Source organism: Somniosus microcephalus, unplaced genomic scaffold (genome assembly GCF_052327205.1).
Source record: "Somniosus microcephalus isolate GS21.2 unplaced genomic scaffold, FLI_Smic_1.0 unresolved_chr1, whole genome shotgun sequence".
In the NCBI taxonomy this organism is placed as follows: Eukaryota; Metazoa; Chordata; class Chondrichthyes; order Squaliformes; family Somniosidae; genus Somniosus; species Somniosus microcephalus.
This window is the reverse complement of record NW_028225179.1, coordinates 45,716,452-45,732,033: the sequence shown is the minus strand read 5'-3', so window position 1 is coordinate 45,732,033 and position 15,582 is coordinate 45,716,452. Positions and strand designations below refer to the sequence as shown.

The 15,582-nt window shown below is 50.3% G+C and overlaps 1 protein-coding gene across 3 annotated transcripts in view; it reads right to left on the bottom strand.

The window, feature by feature from the left end:
• Nucleotides 1-7,762: 7,762 nt before the first annotated feature.
• Nucleotides 7,763-15,582, bottom strand: part of LOC147094896 (tumor necrosis factor receptor superfamily member 12A-like) — a 37,085-nt gene continuing 29,265 nt past the window's right edge. The window contains exon 2 of one of the 3 annotated variants that reach the window (XM_085974521.1): nt 7,763-14,751. In XM_085974521.1, coding sequence (XP_085830647.1) covers nt 8,034-10,967 — 2,934 coding nt within the window. In that variant the 5' untranslated portion in view covers nt 10,968-14,751 and the 3' untranslated portion in view covers nt 7,763-8,033. The remainder of the gene's footprint in view (nt 14,752-15,582) is intronic. The other 2 variants (XM_085974522.1, XM_085974523.1) reach the window with 2 other exon arrangements.

Below are 15,582 nucleotides of genomic sequence, written 5' to 3'. Positions count from 1 at the left end.
GGTCGGGTCAATTGGGATTTTGTACAATGGGAGTGAATGAGTCGGGTTTGGGTCCATTGGGATTGTGTACAATGGGAGTGAATGGGTAGGGGTTTGGTCCATTGGGATTGTGTACAATGGGAGTGAATGGGAAGGGGTCGGGTCCATTGGGATTGTGTATAGTGGGAGTGAATGGGTCGGGTTTGGGTCCATTGGGATTATGTACAGTGGGAGTGAATGGGAAGGGGTCGGGTCCATTGGGATTGTTTACAATGGGAGTGAATGGGTCGGGTTTGGGTCCATTGGGATTGTGTACAATGGGAGTGAATGGGAAGGGGTCGGGTCCATTGGGATTGTGTACAATGGGAGTGAATGGGAAGGGGTCGGGTCCATTGGGATTGTGTACAGTGGGAGTGAATGGGAAGGTGTCGGGTCCATTAGGATTGTGTACAGTGGGAGTGAATGGGAAGGGGTCGGGTCCATTGGGATTGTGTACAGTGGGAGTGAATGGGAAGGGGTCGGGTCCATTGGGATTGTGTACAATGGGAGTGAATGGGTCGGGTTTAGGTCTTTTGGGATTGTGTACAGTGGGAGTGAATGGGAAGGGGTCGGGTCCATTGGGATTGTGTACAGTGGGAATGAATGGGTCGGGTTTGGGTCCATTGGGATTGTGTACAACGGGAGTGAATGGGAAGGGTTAGGGTCCATTGGGATTGTGTACAGTGGGAGTGAATGGGAAGGGGTCGGGTCCATTGGGATTGTGTAGAATGGGAGTGAATGGGTCGGGTTTGGGTCCATTGGGAATGTGTACAATGGGAGTGAATGGGAAGGGGTCGGGTCCATTGGGATTGTGTACAGTGGGGGTGAATGGGAAGGGGTCTGGTCCATTGGGATTGTGTACAGCGGGAGTGAATGGGAAGGGGTCGGGTCCATTGGGATTGTGTACAATGGGAGTGAATGGGAAGGGGTCGGGTCCATTGGGATTGTGTACAGTGGGAGTGAATGTGTCGTGTTTGGGTCCATTGGGATTGTATACAATGGGAGTGAATGTGAAGGGGTTGGGTCCATTTGGATTGTGTACAGTGGGATTGAATGGGTCGGGTTTCTGTCCATTTGGATTGTGTACAGTGGGAGTGAATGGGAAGGGGTCGGGTCCATTGGGATTGTGTACAGTGGGAGTGAATGGGTCGGGTTTGGGTCCATTGGGATTGTGTACAGTGGGAGTGAATGGGTCGGGTTTAGGTCCATTGGGATTGTGTACAATGGGAGTGAATGGGAAGGGTTCGGGTCCATTGGGATTGTGTACAATGGGAGTGAATGGGTCGGGTTTGGGTCCATTGGGATTGTGTACAGTGGGAGTGAATGGGTCGGGTTTGAGTCCATTGGGATTCTGTACAATGGGAGTGAATGGGTCGGGTTTGGGTCCATTGGGATTGTGTACAATGGGAGTGAATGGGAAGGGGTCGGGTCCATTGGGATTGTGTACAGTGGGAGTGAATGGGTCGGGTTTGGGTCCATTGGGATTGTGTACAATGGGAGTGAATGGGAAGGGGTCGGGTCCATTGGGATTGTGTACAATGGGGGTGAATGGGTCGGGTTTGGGTCCATTGGGATTCTGTACAATTGGAGTGAATGGGAAGGGGTCGGGTCCATTGGGATTGTGTACAATGGGAGTGAATGGGTCGGGTTTGGGTCCATTGGGATTGTGTACAATGGGAGTGAATGGGAAGGGGTCGGGTCCATTGGGATTGTGTACAATGGGGGCGAATGGGTCGGGTTTGGGTCCATTGGGATTCTGTACAATGGGAGTGAATGGGAAGGGGTCGGGTCCATTGGGATTGTGTACAATGGGAGTGAATGGGTCGGGTTCGGGTCCATTGGGATTGTGTACAATGGGAGTGAATGGGAAGGGGTCGGGTCCATTGGGATTCTGTACAATGGGAGTGAATGGGAAGGGGTCGGGTCCATTGGGATTGTGTACAATGGGAGTGAATGGGAAGGGGTCGGGTCCATTGGGATTCTGTACAATGGGTGTGAATGGGAAGGGGTCGGGTCCATTGGGATTGTGTACAGTGGGAGTGAATGTGTCGGGTTTGGGTCCATTGGGATTGTGTACAATGGGAGTGAATGGGTCGGGTTTGGGTCCATTGGCATTATGTAAAATGGGAGTGAATGGGAAGGGGCTGGGTCCACTGGGAATGTGTACAATGGGAGTGAATGTGTCGGGTTTGGGTCCATTGGGATTGTGTACAATGGGAGTGAATGGGTCGGGTTTGGGTCCATTGGCATTATGTAAAATGGGAGTGAATGGGAAGGGGCTGGGTCCATTGGGATTCTGTACAATGGGAGTGAATGGGAAGGGGTCGGGTCCATTGGGATTGTGTACAATGGGAGTGAATGGGAAGGGGCTGGGTCCATTGGGATTCTGTACAATGGGAGTGAATGGGAAGGGGTCGGGTCCATTGGGATTGTGTACAATGGGAGCGAATGGGAAGGGGTCGGGTCCATTGGGATTGAGTACAATGGGAGCGAATGGGAAGGGGTCGGGTCCATTAGCATTGTGTACAATGGGAGTGAATGGGAAGGCGTTGGGTCCATTGGGATTGTGTATAATGGGAGCGAATGGGTCAGGTTTGGGTCCATTGGCATTATGTACAATGGGAGTGAATGGGAAGGGGCTGGGTCCATTGGGATTCTGTACAATGGGAGTGAATGGGAAGGGGTCGGGTCCAATGGGATTGTGTACAATGGGAGTGAATGGGAAGGGGCTGGGTCCATTGGGATTCTGTACAATGGGAGTGAATGGGAAGGGGTCGGGTCCATTGGGAATGTGTACAATGGGAGCGAATGGGAAGGGGTCGGGTCCATTGGGATTGAGTACAATGGGAGCGAATGGGAAGGGGTCGGGTCCATTTGGGATTCTGTACAATGGGGGCGAATGGGAAGGGGTTGGGTCCATTAGCATTGTGTACAGTGGGAGTGAATGGGAAGGGGCTGGGTCCATTGGGATTGTCATAGAGTCATAGAGTCATAGAGTAATACAGCACGGATAGAGGCCCTTCGGCCCATCGTGTCCGCGCCGGCCATCAAGCCCTGTCTAATCTAATCCCATATTCCAGCATTTGGCCCGTAGCCTTTTATGCTATGGCATTTCAAGTGCACATCCAAATGCTTCTTAAATGTTGTGAGCGTTTCTGCCTCCACAACCCTTTCAGGCAGTGAGTTCCAGACTCCAACCACCCTCTGGGTGAAAAAGTTCTTTCTCAAATCCCCTCTAAACCTCCCGCCCTTTACCTTGAATCTATGCCCCCTAGTTATTGACCCCTCTACTAAGGGAAAAAGCTCCTCAGCATCCATCCTATCTATGCCCCTCATAATTTTGTATACCTCAATCATGTCCCCCCTCAGCCTCCTCTGCTCCAAGGAAAACAAACCCAATCTGCCCAGTCTCTCTTCATAGCTGAAGCGCTCCAGCCCTGGTAACATCCTGCTGAACCTCCTCTGCACCCTCTCCAACGCGATCACATCCTTCCTGTAGTGTGGCGACCAGAACTGCACACAGTTTTCCAGCTGTGGCCTAACCAATGTTTTATACAGCTCCATCATAACCTCCTTGCTCTTATATTCAATGCCTCGGCTAATGAAGGCAAGTATCCCATATGCCTTTTTTACCACCTTATCCACCTGCTCCGCCGCCTTCAGGGATCTGTGTACTTGCACACCCAAATCCCTCTGACCCTCCGTCTTGCCTAGGGTCTTTCCATTCATTGTGTATTCCTTTGCCTTGTTAGTCCCCCCAAAGTGCATCACCTCGCACTTTTCCGGGTTAAATTCCATTTGCCACTGTTCCGCCCATCTGTCCAACCCATCTATATCGTCCTGCAGACTGAGGCTACACTCTTCGCTATTTACCACCCTTCCAATTTTTGTATCATCCGCGAACTTTCTGATCATACCCTTTACATTCATATCCAAATCATTAATGTAGACCACAAACAGCAAGGGACCCAGCACCGATCCCTGTGGTACCCCACTGGCCACAGGCTTCCAGTCACAAAAACAACCTTCGACCATCACCCTCTGCCTTCTGCCACTAAGCCAGTTTTGTATCCAATGTGCCAAGGCACCCTGGATTCCATGGGCTCTTACCTTCTTGACCAGTCTCCTGTGCGGGACTTTATCGAAGGCCTTACTGAAATCCATGTATACCACATCCACTGCGTTACCCTCATCCACACACCTAGTCACCCCCTCAAAAAATTCAATCAAATTAGTCAGACATGATCTTCCCTTGACAAAGCCATGTTGACTATCCCTGATTAATCCTTGCCTCTCCAAGTGGAGACAAATTTTGTCCCTCAGGATTTTTTCCAATAATTTTCCTACCACTGATGTTAGGCTCACTGGCCTGTAGTTCCCCGGTTTTTCCCTACTACCCTTCTTGAATAATGGTACTACATTAGCGGTTCTCCAGTCCTCTGGCACATCCCCTGTGGCCAGAGAGGTCCTGAATATATGCGTTAGAGCCCCCGCAATCTCCTCCTTTGCCTCACACAGCAGCCTGGGATACATTTCATCCGGGCCTGGGGATTTATCCATTTCTAGGCCAGTGTACAATGGGAGCGAATGGGAAGGGGTCGGGTCCATTGGGATTCTGTACAATGGGAGTGAATGGGAAGGGGTTGGGTCCATTAGCATTGTGTACAATGGGAGTGAATGGGAAGGCGTTGGGTCCATTGGGATTGTGTATAATGGGAGCGAATGGGAAGGGGTCGGGTCCATTGGGCTTGTGTACAATGGGAGTGAATGGGAAGGGGTTGGTTCCATTGGGCTTGTGTACAATGGGAGTGAATGGGTCGGGTTTGGGTTCATTGGAATTGTGTACAATGGGAGTGAATGGGATGGAGTCGGGTCCATTGGGATTGTGTACAATGGGAGTGAATGGGAAGGGGCTGGGTCCATTGGGATTGTGTACAATGGGAGCGAATGGGAAGGGGTCGGGTCCATTGGGATTATGTACAATGGGAGTGAATGGGAAGGGGTTGGGTCCATTAGCATTGTGTACAATGGGAGTGAATGGGAAGGGGCTGGGTCCATTGGGATTGTGTACAATGGGAGCGAATGGGAAGTGGTCGTGTCCATTGGGATTGTGTACAATGGGAGTGAATGGGAAGGGGTTGGGTCCATTAGCATTGTGAACAATGGGAGTGAATGGGAGGGCGTTGGGTCCATTGGGAATGTGTATAATGGGAGTGAATGGGAACGGGTCGGTTCCATTGGGATTGTGTACAATGGGAGTGAATGGGAAGGGGTTGGGTTCATTGGAATTGTGTACAATGGGAATGAATGGGATGGAGTCGGGTCCATTGGGATTGTATACAATGGGAGTGAATGGGAAGGGGTCGGGTCCATTGGGATTGTGTACAATGGGAGTGAATGGGAAGGGGTCGGGTCCATTGGGATTGTGTACAATGGGAGTGAATGGGAAGGGGTCGGGTCCATTGGGATTGTGTACAATGGGAGTGAATGGGAAGGGGCTGGTCCCATTGGCATTATGTACAATGGGAGTGAATGGGAAGGGGTTGAGTCCATTGGGATTCTGTACAAGTGGAGTGAATGGGAAGGGGTTGGGTCCATTGGGATTGTGTACAATGGGAGTGAATGGGAGGGCGTTGGGTCCATTGGGAATGTGTATAATGGGAGTGAATGGGAACGGGTCGGTTCCATTGGGATTGTGTACAATGGGAGTGAATGGGAAGGGGTTGGGTTCATTGGAATTGTGTACAATGGGAATGAATGGGATGGAGTCAGGTCCATTGGGATTGTATACAATGGGAGTGAATGGGAAGGGGTCGGGTCCATTGGGATTGTGTACAATGGGAGTGAATGGGAAGGGGTCGGGTCCATTGGGATTGTGTACAATGGGAGTGAATGGGAAGGGGTCGGGTCCATTGGGATTGTGTACAATGGGAGTGAATGGGAAGGGGCTGGTCCCATTGGCATTATGTACAATGGGAGTGAATGGGAAGGGGTTGAGTCCATTGGGATTCTGTACAAGTGGAGTGAATGGGAAGGGGTTGGGTCCATTGGGATTGTGTACAATGGGAGTGAATGGGAAGGTTTGGGTCCACAGGGATTGTGTACAATGGGAGTGAATGGGAAGGGGTTGGGCCCATTGCGATTGTGTACAATGGGATTGAATGGGAAGGGGTTGGGTCCATTGGGATTGTGTACAATGGGAGTGAATGGGAAGGGTTTGGGTCCATTGGGAGTCTGAACAATGGGAGTGAATGGGAAGGTGTTGGGTCGATTGGGATTCTGTACAATGGGAATGAATTGGAAGGGGTTGTGTCCATGGGAATTCTTAAGGAAGAAAGAGAAATTGTGCACAGGAAGATTCCAATAATATGAATGAGATAAATGACCAGATAATCTGTTTTTTAGTGATGTTGGTTGATAAATATTGGGCCCAGGACACTCGGGGGAGCGCCCCTGCTCTTCTTCCAATAGTGACTGCGGGATTTTAAGTCCACCCGAGAGGGCAGATGGGCACTCGATTTAATGTCTCAACCGAAAGATGGCACCTCTGACAGTGCAGGGCTCCCTCAATACTGCCCCACCGACATTGCAGCGCTCCCTCAGTACTGCCCCCCCAACAGTGCGACGCTCTCTCAGTACTGCCCCCCGACAGTGCAGCGCTCCCTCAGTACTGCCCCTCCGACAGTGCGGCACTCCCTCAGTACTGCCCATCCGACAGTGCGGCACTCCCTCAGTACTGCCCCTCCAACAGTGCAGCGCTCCCTCAGTACTGCCCCGATAGTGCGGCGCTCCCTCAATGCTGTCCCTCCAACAGTGCAGCGCTCCCTCAGTACCGCCCCTCCAACAGTGCAGCGCTCCCTCAGTACCGCCCCTCCGACAGTGCGGCGCTCTCTCAGTACTGCCCCTCCGACAGTGCGGCGCTCCCTCAGTACTGCCCCTCCGACAGTGCGGCACTCCCTCAGTACTGCCCATCCGACAGTGCGGCACTCCCTCAGTACTGACCCTCCAACAGTGCAGCGCTCCCTCAGTACTGCCCCTCCGACAGTGCAGTGCTCCCTCAGTACTGCCCCTCCGACAGTGCGGCGCTCCCTCAGTATTACCCTTCCGACAATGCAGTGGTGCTCCCTCAGTACTGTTTACCGGGGAATGTTGACCTAGTTTATGGGGTTCTCTGGAGCGTGGGGTGGCTCGAACTCACGAACTTCTGGCTCAGAGGCCAGAGAGAGGGAGATATCAACTGGGCCACGGCTGACAGCTCTGATGGAACTAGCGATGGGATTGCATTCTGCATGAGTTGAGCTGAGTGCCCTAGATTTATAAATGTAGTTTACCTCACAGCTGGATGAATCACCCGTGACGTGTCACTAATCTCGGTCATATTAGTCATCCGATCTGATGTTACAGTGGTGGTTTAAGAATGAAGCCAAATAACTGAGATACTTGGAACAGTGTACACCCTGGATTTAGATGTTCCGTCACCTATCCCAGCTTGCTCTCCTACGCCGTGATAGACTTCCTTTCCTTTTTAGGGTGGGACTGACCCTCCCACCGACCCCCCGCCCCACCCATGCACAGAGCAGGAAAGGCCCAGGCTCCATCTCCGGCCTAGTGCTGAGTTTGTTGCTCTCACACCCAGTGTGGGACTGAGCCCCCACACAGACAGACAGACAGAGCAGGAAAGGCCCATGTTAAGTCTGTGTGTTATATTGAGAATTACTACACAGACCACAAGAGTAAACTTTAACAGGTCTTTACTGGTTGAAGGTCAGGGCGGAACTGCCCAATAAATCATTACACAGCACTTATATACCAGTGTGGTCACCACCGGTATTACAGTATACAGCAGCCAAGATAAAGTAGTGCAACTCTTAAAATAGTTCTCTTAAAGGTGGAACGTTTCTCTTAAAGGTGGAACGGTTACATACACTACAATCCTCCCTTTTTAGCTTAACAGTATATATTTCCCATTAAACATAACGTATATACACAACTTCATGTAAAAACAGTTCACAGATTCAGTCTCTGAGGCAGCGCCTCCTGCGCCTCCTGACTCGGTCCGGATAACGCCTCGGTGGTGCAATAGTTTTCGATGGTGTAGTAGGTTCTTGTTGCTGGGGTGACTCATCTAATAGTCCTTCACTGGACTTAACAGTTTGAACTTTCGTAACTGCAGAACCAACATTGCTGACTTCTAAAGGTTTGAGTACCTTGGGAAGTTTTTCTGCTTCCAGACTGATTTGGCTCAGTTCGGAGGGACCACGTGCGTGACCTGATAGGGGTGATAATGGTTCAGATGAGTCATCATCTTCATCATCATGGGACAACTCACATGAATATTCTAGATTGCTGTCCTCCTCAGTATCTACGTCCTCCAAATGTTTTATTATTTCTATATTTGGAGCTTCAACTGTGAGTGTGGCGGTGGTCTGTGCATTACTTGATTCGCAGCTATATTCACCAGAGTCTTTGGGTGTGAGGTTTGTAATGGTAAGTTCTATCACATTCTTATTTTGTTTAAATTTGTATCGGTCAGAAGATTCGATTAAGCTCTGGTCTTGGTACCATCTGACCATCTTGGAAGTAGGTGTAAACTCACAGCTCAAAGTAGCAGAATGCTTCTCTTCCCCTGTAATGTTCTGTAGTTCTTTGACTACCCTTGACGGAGGCTTCACGTCAGCAACTGAAAGCTCACACTCAAGAATGGCGTCACTTGGCTCTGTCACTTCCACATCACATATGGGTTTAATGATGACAATTGATTGCTCTTCTACATATAAGTTTGCTGGGCTTTGGTCATCTATGGCATCGCACATGTAGTTGCCTTCATCTTCAAAAGCGACATTATTAATAACGAGCTTCCGGTACACATCTTCACCCACAATCTCATATTTATGACTGGGATGAATCTCTTTGTCTTTGTAATACCACTTGACAGCAGCATTTGGCCTGGAAACCTTGCATTGGAAAATGACACGATGTTTCTCCATGCCAATCTTCTCTCTTAAGGGTTTCACAATTTTAACTGGCAATTCTTTAATTCGAAGCAAAGCTCTGGAAGTAGCGCTTTCAGCAACAAACTTGATCTCTGTAGCATCTTCAGTTTTTGCCTCTGCCACCAATTTCCTGAGTGGCTTATTACTGCTGACACTGCTCACAAGAGGGTGCTCTTTCTTCTTAGCTTTCAACTGATCGATGAATTTGACATATTCCCTTTCTTGCTCAGCTTTGATTCGTTTGGCCACCTCGCGCAGACGGTTTCTGTGTTCCTGTTCCATTTTCTCAATCAGCTGCTTCTGCTGTCTTTCCAGATTCTCCCACTCTGTGTCAAATAACTTTTTCTTTGCATTCATCTCTTGCTCAAAACGGCGAATCATTAGGTCTAATTGCTGTTGTAGTTTGAAATTGAGTTGAGTTCGAGCCCGGTGTTCCTCAGAAATGTGCATGTCGGTAGACTGGACAGACGCAGAATTCTCTGTCAAACTATGTTGTTGTTGTTCAGTGGAATTCTGTTCTGATACTTGGTTCTCTCCTGAAGCATTTATGCACTCCTTCGTTTTTCTATCATTAGTCTGCAAGTCCATTTTAGACTTGTCTTTTGCACATGGGCTGGTCTTACCATCATCAGTGCCAGAGTCTGAGCTGATTATCTTCACCGAGTTCTCACTCTCTGCTTTGTCACTGTCACTGCTGCATATGCCCTCATCCAATATTCTGGACAATCGTGCAGGTTTGACATCTTTGTTTTTCCCGGAATCTACCTTTATTGCTTTTAGGGAGTGCCAGTCCATATTTATTTTCCTCATCCACTCCCGTCCCAGAAGTGGTGGGCCTCCCTCAGGCAGTACATATATGTCCATTCCTTGGTGTTCTTTGCCCTTGTGTACCACCTTGACTTTTATCTTTCCGATGGGGTATACTTTTTGCCCCGTGTATGTCTGCAATACTATCTCCGTATCCCGTAGGGGAATATGTTTGAATAACTTTTTGTAATCTTGCTTATTCATGACCGTCAACGCCGATCCAGTGTCCAATTCCATCTTCACTTGGACTCCTGCTATCTGCAGTGTGACCCAGAAAGTTTGTCGGTCAGCTTCCTTACTCACGTTGTGAATTCTCAGACTACCCAGTTCCTTGCTGTTGGAGTCTGAATCCGAATTCTGTTCATCCGAACTCTTCTCAGCCACCTTGTGTACCTTGCTGCACTTTTCCTGCGGTGACTTTTTGTTGCTGGTCTTCTTTCCTGACCGGCATACTTTAGCTATGTGACCAAGCTTGCCACATTTTCTACATTCCTGGTTTTTAAACCCGCATTGGTTCTGATCGTGTGTTGTCTTTCCACAACGATAACATTTCGTTGTACCCAAAGCCATTTGATCTACGCTGAGTACCGCTGCCTTCAGCTGCATTTCCGCAGTGCCTCTCGCTGCGGCTTCGTGCGATGCTGCAATAGAGACAGCCTTATCAAGTGTAAGATCATTCTCTTCAAGTAGCCGCTTTTGTGTTCCTTCTTTCGACAATCCACACACGAATTTGTCTCTCAGTGCCTCTGTCAGTCCTTCCCCAAACTGACAGTATTTCACTAGCTTACGCAGTTCAATTAAGTACTCCGCGTTGCTTTCCTCTTGCAGTTGCGTTCTCGCATAAAATTTAAATCGTTCCGCTAACATCAGCGGTGTGGGGTTCAAATGATCCTTCAGGACAGCAACAATGTTAGCGAAAGTCTGATCCGCCGGTTTAGCTGGTGATAGAAGATGCTTCAATAGCCCGTATGTCTTCGCACCCATTGAGTTTAGTAAGGTTAATGCTTTATCTTCATTTGATATTTTATTTGCCTTACAATATATCTCTATGCGTTCTACATACGTGGCCCAATCTTCAACATCGGGATCGAAATCGTTGATGTTACCACGCTTAGGCATCCTCGCGATCTTCTTGAGAAACAAAAGCATTATATTTTTTTTCCTTTTACAAAATGGCGGTTTCCCGCGCTTGTCCTCTTCTCCCGCCTCCGAAAATGGCTGCTTCCCGCGTTTGCCTTTCTCCCCCGCTGGCTGTAATGGCGATTGCCGATTTGCTGCGTTCGCCCTCCCCCAGCGGTTTTCAAATCGTGCCTCCCAGCCCCTCTTGCAGTCCGGTCCTTTCCCCCCCCGGCTGCGGCTGAGTTCTCCGCGTTTTTTTTTTTATTTTCACCCGCGCCTTACGCTGACCCGGTCGCTGTGCCTCGCGGCCTCGGTAGCTGCCCGGCCTTTTTCACCGGTCGCGGTCGAGCTCTCTCTCGACGCTGTTGCGTCTCCCAGCCTGCTATTTTCTCCCGCGCCTTACGCTGTCCCGGTCGCTGCGCCTCGCAGCCTCGGTAGCTGCCCGGCCTTTTTCACCGGTCGCAGTCGAGCTCTCTCTCGATGCTGTTGCGTCTCCCAGCCCGCTTGCAGCCCGGTCTCTCACTCCGGCTGCATTTGCATTCGCTGCGGTCTCTCACACCGGCTGCATTTGCATTCACCGCGGCTTCCATGCCTTACGCTGCCCCAGTCTCAGCGCCTCTGGCCCCGACTTCTGTCCGGCTCTTTTCCCCGGCCGTGGTCGAGTTCTCCGCCCTAATATCTTCCGATATTCCCTCCCCTATTTCACAGCCAACGTGGCCGACTTGCTGCTCGTCGCTGATCGGCTTACCCACCACCGTGATAGAAGGGATGATCACTGCCTGTTGCTGATGGAAGGCTTCGTGTCAGAATTCTTCCTTTGTTCTGCAGACCCGAGTCTTTTCTCAGCAGAATGATGAGGGCGGATGCCTCTTCTCGACGCCCGTTAAACTGCCTTGGATGTATCTCTGCCGCAGGGTAAGATCGTACTCGTCGCCACTGTTAAGTCTGTGTTATAGTGAGAATTACTACACAGACCACAAGAGTAAATTTTAACAGGTCTTTACTAGTCGAAGGTCAGGGCGGAACTGCCCAATAAATCATTACACAGCACTTATATACCGGTGTGGTCACCACCGGTATTACAGTATACAGCAGCCAAGATAAAGTAGTGCAACTCTTAAAATAGTTCTCTTAAAGGTGGGACGGTTCTCTTAAAGGTGGAACGGTTACATACACTACAGCCCAGGCTCCATCTCCGGCCTAGTGCTGAGTTAGTTGCTGTCACACCCGGTGTGACACTGAGCCCCACACACAGTTAGAGACACAGAGCAGGAAAGGCCCAGGCTCCATCTCCGGCCTAGTGCTGAGTTAGTTGCTCTCACACCCGGTGTGGGACTGAGCCCCGACACAAACAGAGCAAGAAAGGCCCAGGCTCCATCTCCGGCCTAGTGCTGAGTTAGTTGCTGTCACACCCAGTGTGGGACTGAGCCCCACACAGACAGACACACAGAGCAGGAAAGGCCCAGGCTCCATCTCCGGCCTAGTGCTGAGTTAGTTGCTCTCACACCCGGTGTGGGACTGAGCCCCGACACTGACACACAGACAGAGCAGGAAAGGCCCAGGCTCCATCTCCGACCTAGTGCTGAGTTAGTTGCTCTCACACCCGGTGTGGGACTCAGCCCCGACACTGACACACAGACAGAGCAGGAAAGGCCCAGGCTCCATCTCCGGCCTAGTGCTGAGTTAGTTACTCTCACACCCGGTGTGGGACTGAGCCATGACACAGACAGAGCAGGAAAGGCCCAGGCTCCATCCCCGGCCTAGTGCTGAGTTAGTTGCTGTCACACTCAGTGTGCGACTGAGCCCCACACAGACAGACACACAGAGCAGGAAAGGCCCCATCTCCGGCCTAGTGCTGAGTTAGTTGCTGTCACACCCAGTGTGGGACTGAGCCCCCACACAGACAGACACACAGATCAGGAAAGGCCCAGGCTCCATCCCCGGCCTAGTGCTGAGTTCGTTGCTCTCACACCCAGTGTGGGACTGAGCCCCACACACAGACAGACAGAGCAGGAAAGGACCAGGCTCCATCCCCGGCCTAGTGCTTAGTTCGTTGCTCTCACACCCCGTGTGGGACTGAGCCCCACACACAGACAGACAGACAGAGCAGGAAAGGCCCAGGCGCCATCTCCGGCCTAGTGCTGAGTTAGTTGCTGTCACACCCAGTGTGGGACTGAGCCCCACACAGACAGACACACAGAGCAGGAAAGGCCCCATCTCCGGCCTAGTGCTGAGTTAGTTGCTGTCACACCCAGTGTGGGACTGAGCCCCACACAGACAGACACACAGAGCAGGAAAGGCCCCATCTCCGGCCTAGTGCTGAGTTAGTTGCTGTCACACCCAGTGTGGAACTGAGCCCCGACACAGACAGAGCAGGAAAGGACCAGGCTCCATCCCCGGCCTAGTGCTGAGTTCGTTGCTCTCACACCCAGTGTGGGACTGAGCCCCACACACAGACAGACAGACAGAGCAGGAAAGGCCCAGGCTCCATCCCCGGCCTAGTGCTGAGTTAGTTGCTGTCACACCCGACACAGACAGACACACAGAGCAGGAAAGGCCCCATCTCCGGCCTAGTGCTGAGTTAGTTGCTGTCACACCCAGTGTGGGACTGAGCCCCACACAGACAGACACACTGATCAGGAAAGGCCCAGGCTCCATCCCCAGCCTAGGGTTGAGTTAGTTGCTGTCACACTCAGTGTGGGACTGAGACACACACACACAGACATTTGAAAATAAAACAATGTTACAGAGAGATTCGTAAGGAGGATATTTATTAAGAAAATGTGGTGGCAGTTTGTTTAAATAAAGTTGTCACGAATGCTACTGTGCATAAAATTGTTTAAATATATACATCAAATACTAACAGACCAACTGTCATTCAATGAAAAACTGTTTGTAAAAATATCTACAATTCAGTGTACAGATATCTCCTTGAGGGAGCGGACTGAGAGACACCAGTCAGTGTACAGATATCTCCCTGAGAGAGGGGACTGAGAGACACCAGTCAGTGTACAGATATCTCCCTGAGGGAGAGGGACTGAGAGACACCAGTCAGTGAACAGATATCTCCCTGAGCTAGAGGGACTGAGAGACACCAGTCAGTGTACAGATATCTCCCTGAGAGAGAGGGACTGAGAGACACCAGTCAGTGTACAGATATCTCCCTGAGAGAGAGCAGTCTGAGAGACACCAGTCAGTGTACTGATATCTCCCTGAGAGAGGGGGACTGAGAGACACCAGTCAGTGTACAGATATCTCCCTGAGAGAGGGGACTGAGAGACACCAGTCAGTGTACAGATATCTCCCTGAGAGAGGGGACTGAGAGACACCAGTCAGTGTACAGATATCTCCCTGAGGGAGAGGGACTAGGAGACACCAGTCAGTGTACAGATATCTCCCTGAGAGAGAGGGACTAGGAGACACCAGTCAGTGTACAGATATCTCCCTGAGAGAGAGGGACTAGGAGACACCAGTCAGTGTACAGATATCTCCCTGAGAGAGAGGGACTAGGAGACACCAGTCAGTGTACAGATACCTCCCTGAGAGAGAGAGACAGAGACAGAGACAGAGAGAGTGACAGAAAGAGAGAGGGAGAGAGACTGAGAGATGGGGGAGGGAGAGAGAGGAAAACCCTCCATTAGATGCAAATCAAGGGGCGATTCCCCACATGGTCAGTAGTTTGCTCCCAGCTTGGAGTGACCTTCGAATGTCCCGTCTGCGGAAGCTTCCGGAATCGCAGAGGAATCTGCCTCTCAGAATCCTCCAGGACAGCTCAGAACTCCTTTCGTTTTGTTCATTCAACACTTCAGATGTGCTGGTGACAGAAGAAATTGAAAAATGAATATAACTCTTGCACTTTCTCCCTGCTCTCGCTCTGTGGCTCCTAGACTGATCCATCACAGGACGCCAATCGGCCCATCGTGTCTGTGCCGGCTCTTTGAAAGAGCTCTCCAATTAGTCCCACTCCCCCCTGCTCTTTTTCCCCCCATCAAGTATTTATCCAATTCCATTTTGAAAGTTACTATTGAATCTGCTTCCACCGCCCTTTCAGGCAGCGCATTCCAGATCACAACAACTCGCTGCGTAAAATACATTCTCCTCATCTCCCCCTCTGGTTCTTTGGCCAATCACCTTAAATCTGTGTCCTCTGGTTACCGACCCTCCTGCCACTGGAAACAGTTTCTCCTTATTTACTCTATCGGAACCGTTCATGGTTTTGAACACCTCTGTCAAATCTCCCCTTAATCTCTTCTGCTCTAAGGAGAACAACCCCAGCTTCTCCAGTCTCTCCATGTAACTGAAGTCCCTCATCCCTGGTACCATTCTGGTCAATCTCCTCTGCACCCTCTCCAAGGCCTTGACTTCCTTTGTAGGGGTCGCAAAATCCCCTCAGCCCCCGAAGATCGGAAAATATCAATCCACATCGTGGATGAAGACTTGTGTGATTTAAATTGTCTCTGGGTTGGACAATGTTTTAAAACATACCCAGAACTGAAAAAAAGGCTGCGTTAAAAAGCTCGTAAGCTAGGCAGCAGTGGAATCAAAGAACTTTGTGAAAATCGCACACTTTAAGATTGTACATTTTATTAAAAGATGTACTCTTGAGTTTTGAACTGTTTAAATTGCCCAGGGCATAAAAATGGCT